Source organism: Echinops telfairi, unplaced genomic scaffold, assembly GCF_000313985.2.
Source record: "Echinops telfairi isolate 266 unplaced genomic scaffold, ASM31398v2 ScPeMD7_2;HRSCAF=8, whole genome shotgun sequence".
NCBI lineage: Eukaryota > Metazoa > Chordata > Mammalia > Afrosoricida > Tenrecidae > Echinops > Echinops telfairi.
Window position 1 is genome coordinate 8,309,823 of NW_022103898.1, and position 7,297 is coordinate 8,317,119.

Below are 7,297 nucleotides of genomic sequence, written 5' to 3' on the forward strand. Positions count from 1 at the left end.
TGGGCAACAAAAGATCATTCTGATTTGCTGCACTGTTCCCAAGGGAGTGGCCCCACCGCCCTCCATGGAGGGGTGTCTCAGCTTCCTGGGGAGGCATGTCTGAGGGGAAGGTGGGCCAGCTGGGCTGCGGCAGGGTGCCACTGACAGGAGCACCCAGAGCACCTGGGCTTCAGACACCATTCGGACAGGTGGCTTTGGCCAGTGGCCGGGACAAGGACCCTGGGACCAGCTTCGCACGAGGCCTGACAGGAGCCCCTACCTCGGCACCTGCACAAGAGCAGGAGCAACTTCCGCTCCTGTTCATGGGAGGGCCAGCCCCCGCTGGCCCGGCAAGTTAAGTGCTGGGCCGGCAATGGCAGGGCTGGCTGGCTGCTCCCGTGAGATCGGCCGCCGCAGGAAGCCCGTGGGCAGTGCTGTGCAGAATGGCCTCAACAGGAGGGGTAAAATGGATGGAGTAGGTCACAAGAGGCCCAGCCCCACTCACCCCTGCATTTGGGGAGCACTGCACCCCTCCTCTGGCACTGAGGACCAGGAACTCTAGAGGTGTGGGGGAGGCCCTTACTGAGACTGGCCCTGCCCCCGCACCACCCTGTAGGGTCCGAAAGCAAGGCCTGGAGGCCACGCCCAGTCCCAGCCACAGAGGCCATCTGGAGCCGGGCCTTGGCCCAAACACCAGCAACAAGAACGTACCCAGAGCTCTGAACAAAGGGAGCCAGCACGACCCGGCCAGCTGGGGAGGGGGCAGTCCTGGGACCTCCTCCAGGCCTGACAATCACACTGTCCCCACACCAGGGCACTCCCCGCCCGAGCCTCCTTGGATTGCACAGGAGCGGGGCTGCTAGACCAGGAGGCCGCGGCAGACATCTCACAACAACACGACAGGCCTCGCCACCCCCTTCTTACAGAAGAGGAGGCCACGCCAGAGGAGGCCACGCTGCTCGCTCCAGGGCCTGCAGCAAGGGCGAGCCAGCCCAGCTCCCCAACCAAGGTCAAACCTGAGACCTCACTTGGGGCTGCTAAGTCGAAAATCGACTCGATGGTGCTGATCAGAAAGCACAGCTGACAAAGAGGATCAACAGGGAGGTCCCAGCATAGGCACCAGGGACACTGACTAACTTTGGGCCGCCCTATCCCTCCCTGGAGCTCAGTTTCCCTTCCATGGGAGGAGGAGCTACCGAGACTGGACGCTGTCTGAGAACAGGTGTGCGTCTGTGCCACACACTTGCCCCAAGTCCTGACCCTCTGCCAGCTGTCCAAGCTCCAGTGCTGAGCCCAAGGGTCTCAGATGGACCCAAAACACCAGACTTCCTGCCACCGAATCCATTCTAACTCAGGCCAACCCTATAGGACCGTATAGAACTGCCCCTGTGGGTTTCCGGGGCTGTAAAACTCTTTACGGCGCAGAAAGCCTCATCTTTCTCTCCACAGAGTGGCCGGTGTTTTCAAACTGTGAACCTTGCAGTTAGCAGCCCAATAAGTAGGCACTGTGCCACCAGGACCCCTTCTCAAAAACAAGGCAGGTCTTCATAAGTAGGCGCCCTGGGGCTGCGGGGGTTGGGCTGCTTCAGCTGCATGGCCCAAACTCACCGGCCTCCTCGGGAGAAAGAGGAGGCTTTGTACTCCCATCAAGATGTATAGCCTCGGAACCCCCAGAGGGGGCAGCTGTGCCCTGTGCTATAAGGCGGACACGAGTTGGAAACAGGCAGTGAGAGGGTCAAGGGTGGCTGTGGGTGGGAACAGACCCAAAGACAACGGGTGACAGCCACATGGCCCATTTCCCAAAGTGTCAGGAGAGGAGAGGTGGCATGGGACAGAGCGATGCTTCCTTCTGCGATACGTAAGGTCCCCTTGCGTCCCAGCCAACGGGGCTACAATGAACAACGGACAACGTAACGAGGAGACAGAGACCATACCCCCACACACCCTATAGCCAAGGTACCTCCCACATACCTCTCTGTGTGCTGTAAATACACCCGGGTATACAGTGGGGCAAGCAGAGGTCAAAGTGATGAAAACATCTTAGTTATCATCAAGCACCCTGAAGGAAGGCCGTAGCCACTAGGCTTGGGGAAGTCGGGGGAAGTTCACCAAGACAGCATTCTACTTCTGACTGCAGCGAGTTGTGACTAGGGGCAGGGGAGGTGTCTTAAAAGTTAGCAAGTGGACATCTAACAGACAGCTATTAGTCTCCCTCCATCCACAGGGCAGATGAGGGACCGAAAGCCAAAGACTGGAAGCCACAGTGAGACCAAAGGCCTAAGGGAACATGCACACCCACAGCCGGAGAGCAGAAGCACCAGACGGTGCCCGGCTACCATGCTCTGATCCTGACCCCCCCCCCCCCCCCACCCCCCACCCCCGAAGGTCCTGGGCAGAATGGGAGACAGACGTGGTAGACAATTCACCAGACGTATGAGTCTGCTAGAGACTGGTGGAACCCCAGAACGAGACGGGCCAAGAACCATACCGTGCTCCTCAAAACCACCAACCAAGAGCTCCGGGCAGTACTTGCCCCAGAACCAAGTTGGGAAGGCAGGAAGGAGCGGGAAAGAATGAGGCACAGCAGGAAGCGTGCCGGTACAGAGGGGACAACACGAGGTGGGAGGTCAACTGCTGAGGGGGCAAACAATTTGCTCTGTAAACTTCCACCCAAGCGCTGGAGACACACACAGATAGACCTGCAGACAGGGAGAGAAGGTAGCGCCTCCTGGGTTACAAGGGCTAGAGCAGGGACCTGCCCCATCCCATGGCCTCTCTCCCAGGAGGGGGGTGGGGGGCCACTGCAACACCTCTGCAGGCTGCAGATCCCAAGCCAGCTACAGTCCCTCATGTAGAAGCCTTCATGGGCACCAGGGGCTGAGCGAGGGGGCCTAGGACCAACTACGGCCCCACTGTGTTCGCAGCCTCTGGGAGTGCTCAACGCAGAGGGTGACCGACTGAAGTTCTCAGAAAGAGACTGCACCCCTGCTTGTGGACAGCCAGACCCTGCCATCACACCAACTTTCCAGATGGGGACGCTGAGGCACAGGGCAGCCACACAGAGGCAGCCCAGACCCCTGAGGGGTCTGTCAGCCATCTCTGTCCCTGCCCCATCATTTACACACTCACCCGTGCCGGGCTGTGAGATCTACACTGGTTTTCTGAGGTTTGGGCAGTGTGACCTTGGGCCACCAACTTGACCTTGCTGGCCCTTAGTTTCCAGGCTAACACAGCACCACCTCTGGGGTGAGGGGGCCCCAAGTAAGTGCTCAGAGCATGCTTGTCCCATTCCTTCCTCCTCTGATTGGTGGAGGGAAATGGGGGTGGGGGACAGGAGGTGGGGAGTGGGTTGTGGCAGCACAGGGCCGATCACAAACAGGCTTCGCATTCTCCTGAGCAAGGCCCCTGAGCCCTCAGTGAGAGAAATGGCCCAATGACAGAGCCCACGACCAGGGCACCCTGACATGTTGGCTTTCTCTGCCCAGGACAGAACTGACTTATTTTCATCTTCCAAGAAGGGAGACTTAGAGAGGAGAGCCTCTTGACTGTCCCCAAGGGTACAAAGACAGAGCCGAGGATAAAGCCCAGGAGGTTTGCCAACTTGCCCTGACTATACCAAGCCCTGGCCCATCGAGCCCCTACGTGGGCAGAGCCCAGCAGCTCCCGAGGGGTCTGCAGGGCAGGGACCTGTCTTCCCAGGCAATCCCTTCCCACCAACCTTCGGTTAGTGTCTGAACCACTGAGAACCACCACTGCTGGGGAGGCTGGGCGGGTGAGTGGAGCCCCAAGACACAAACCTCACTTCTTCCAGGGTCGGGGAGAGAGGCCGAGACATCAGTGAAATGTTAAAAACTGACATCAGAAAGGACTCGGAATTTCAACAGGAAGGCACATCCCATCTGGAAAGATGGGGGGCGGGGGCGGGGTGCCCCAAAGGGATGAGCAGCTGCCCACAAGGTTCCTGAGAAAGAAGCCTGTGCCATTCCAAAGCCTGGGCAGGCTGAATTCCAGGGGGCCTGAGCCCAGGGAGAGGCTGGGCTGGAGGGCAGCTGGGTAGCCCTTCTCCCTTCTCCAGGAGGAAGGGATGAGGATGCTAACTGAGCAGGGCTTTCCCACGCCCCGCTGAAGACCTGTAGCTGGAGAGTAGAGCTAAAAATACCCTCCTCCCCAGCCGGGCCCACAGCAAATGGGAGTCCCCTGCCTGCCCAGCCCATAAGAGCAGCCCTTCCGCCGGCCGCACCCAAGCCTGCTACTAGCCCACCAATTGGCAGATGGCTCTGGGGACAAGCTGCCCCAAACAGGCCACCAGCACTGAGGAGCGCCAAGTCCCTGAGATCAAAGATAGTGGGAGAGAGGGCGGGGCGGGGGGAGAGCTGATACCAAGGGCTCAGATAGAAAATGTTTTGGAAGCGATGATGCCAACCTACGTACACATGTGCTTGATACAATGGATGTATGGGTTGTGATAAGAGTTGGAAGAGTCCCCCATAAAATGATGTATTAAAAAAAATGATCATGGGACCTGGGATCCTCCCTCCTTGCTGTCCCTGCAGGCGCCAGGAGCACTTACCCAGGTAGATGTCGCCGAAGGAGCCACTCCCAATCTTCCGGCCCAGGCGGTACTTGTTCCCCACACGGAGCTCCATGGTTCACTGGCTGCGGAGGGAATCGGACACTGGGGTCAGAGATGTGGGTGCTGGGAAGGCCAGGTAGAGCCCCAGGGATCCTGTCCCCTCACTCCCACTGTGTGTGGCCTTGCTGAGCATGCGGACAATAGCCATCAGAACTCCAGGGTGACATCAGAGTGGAATTGGGGACAAGGCACAAGAGGAAACAACCAAGCATCTCCTGGGGTTGGGGTGTGTGTATGGGGGGTGAGTGATCACCTAGGGAACCCCAGCCCCCCAAGAGAAGCCTCTCAAAGGAGAAGTCAACCCCAAAGGGCAAGAGACTGCGAGTAAATTGACGACAAAAGGGAATGATGATTTGAGGGAGGTGTGTGCCTGTGTGTGCATGAGCTGACCAGCCTGCAGGTGTTGTCATGGCAACCACAAACAAGCACCAACCTCTGGGGCAGGAGAAGCGGGCAAGCTGAAGGGAAGGGTCCCAGAGAGGCTCCCCAGAGTCAGCAGACCCCCACAGCCCAGTTACCTGCCCCACTCACCCCACCTCAGGCCTCTCACCAAGACCTCTACCATCTGGCCTGGTCTTCCCAAGCACCCCATCAAGCCCAGGCCAGCTGTGTCCTGTAGGGGAGAGGGCTCATGTCTCCCACCCAGGGGACAGGCGGGAAAGTGTCACCAAGCACAGCCACACCTTAGCTCCTCTCTCCCCTACCTCAAGGTGGGCTGCTCAGGAGTTGGCTGGCTTCCTTTAAGACCAGCAGAGAGGGGAGAGGGGAGAGGGCTGGGACAAGGTGCCGAGTGGAGCAGCTTCCCTCCTTGTGGGGATCTACCAGGGTACCCCAAGCCCCTTGATAAAGGGCCCTCTTGCAGGGCCTCAGGTTAAGGAGAGCCAGCAAGGGGGATGGGGGATGGGAGTGTTTACCAGGAGGCTGGCGGAGTAACCTATCAAAGAAGGGACTCCTTCTGCACTTAGGGTGCTGGAAGTGCAGCAAGGTCAGGTTACCAGCACACATACCCCAGCAGCCAGGCAGGGGCAAAGCACCCCCATGAACCCAGACAGGGCTCCTGCAGCCCCACCTGCCTGCCTCCTAGGTGGAAGGGCAGCTGTGCCAGGCATGCAGCACCTGCCCCTTTCCCAGCCAAGCCAGGCCAATCTGGGAAGGGGGCAGGGGCTCAGGCCTGAGTCCAGGGGCCCACAACTGGGGCCCAGGCCCTGGCTTACAGGGAGCACCACAGGCCTGCACCACCAGCCAAGAGGAAGGAGCTTTCACCGGCCCCAGCCAAGGGCCGGCTCTCCCTCAAGGGCCTCTGCCCACGCGCCTGGCCGGCCCCTGCCCAGAAGCCACGGCTGGCAACACACACACTCCACGTCCACACGCCGGCCTGCTGCCCGAGTGCGTACACTCCGAGGGAAGAAAGGAAAGTGGGGGCCCGGGTGTGTACACAGGGCAGCGGGCTCCCAACGCCAATTCAGAGACCACACACGGTCGCCCGGAAAGCCGCAGGTTAGGAACGGAACATAAAGATCCACACGGGGTTATATAAATCCCTGTGCCCTTGGCAGGGTGTCTTACATAAATACACAACACAGGGCCCCTGGCCCCTCTCCTCACCCCTGACTGTCAGCAGGGAAGGGAGGTGGGGACCACCACTGCTCTGGGCTAGCCACTCAGACGCACCAAGGTCTATTCCCTGGCTAAGGGGCCAGGGACCATAGACTCCTGCGGCGGCCACTGTCCCCCAAAAGCTCCCTGCAAGAAGAAAGGCCTGATTCCGGGACGAGGGGGTCTGGGGGCCTTTCCAGTTCTTTGGTGGATTCTCCCACTGGGAGGAAGCACTGGGGGGAAGTAGAGGAAATAAAGGCAGGCATGAAGATTGATGGACGAAATTAGACCAACTGGCGGCCGGCAGCTGGGCAGGGTTTTTTTTGTGTATTTTCACTCCTGGTTCCCGTCGGAATTACCATTCTTGTCACTGGACTCTTAAGATAAAAAGTAGAGTCTGCCCGGCCACCAAGGCCAAAGGAGCCGCAACGGTTAGCACTGACCAGAAGCAACTTGCACCTTCTGTACCCTCCGCCCCCTCCAACCCGCCCACCAAATCGGGGTCTCACCCAGGGAAGCTAGGCCAAACCAAAAATTTGGGAGGAAACTAAAGGAAAGTTGAGGAGGGGGCTCACTCACTTGGAGTTTGGGATGTTGGGAGAGGCTTAGGCATCCTTCCTCTGGGGACACCCCCAGCAGAAACACAGTTTGGGGTTCCTGGGAGACTTGTAAGCCACCCGGGCTCACAGACAGAAATGAGCGCCCCTGGGCTGTGGAATATCCCCAGCTCTTTCTTTCCACAAAGGAAAAGAGATTCGGAGGCCTGGGTGACTGGCACGCCCTGTCTCCCGCCCCCAGACAACCCCATCCAACAAACGGAAGCGGCAAGTGGCTTGGCTGACCCTCAGGTTTGGGGCATCGGGGCCACGAGAGAAGGGAGATGGGGGCTGCAGCCGACTGTCCATTGGAGCACACACGAGCCCGCGGGTGTGGGCGAGAAGGCAAAATCAACAGTGTCTTGTACAACCAGCACCCTCGCACGGCACCCTCACCTTGGTGTCTCCAAATTGCAGCCCGCATTGGCCACCCCGGCAGACTGGCCCTAGAAGGGTCTGGCTGAAGGAAGAGGAGGCGGGCCGGACTCAAGGG

The 7,297-nt window shown here is 59.3% G+C and overlaps 1 protein-coding gene across 3 annotated transcripts in view; it reads right to left on the bottom strand.

Annotated features, from left to right (window-relative positions):
* LOC101639185 (casein kinase I) overlaps positions 1–7,289 on the bottom strand; it is a 24,309-nt gene extending 17,020 nt beyond the window's left edge. For 2 of the 3 annotated variants that reach the window (XM_004700251.3, XM_030885954.2), the window contains exons 1-2: positions 7,201–7,289; positions 4,550–4,635 (exon numbers count right to left, since the gene is read on the bottom strand). In XM_004700251.3, coding sequence (XP_004700308.1) covers positions 4,550–4,625 — 76 coding nt within the window. In that variant the 5' untranslated portion in view covers positions 4,626–4,635; positions 7,201–7,289. Of the gene's footprint in view, positions 1–4,549; positions 4,636–6,787; positions 6,862–7,200 lie in introns of those variants that run through there. The other variant, XM_045291073.1, reaches the window with a different exon arrangement.
* Positions 7,290–7,297: the final 8 nt, after the last annotated feature.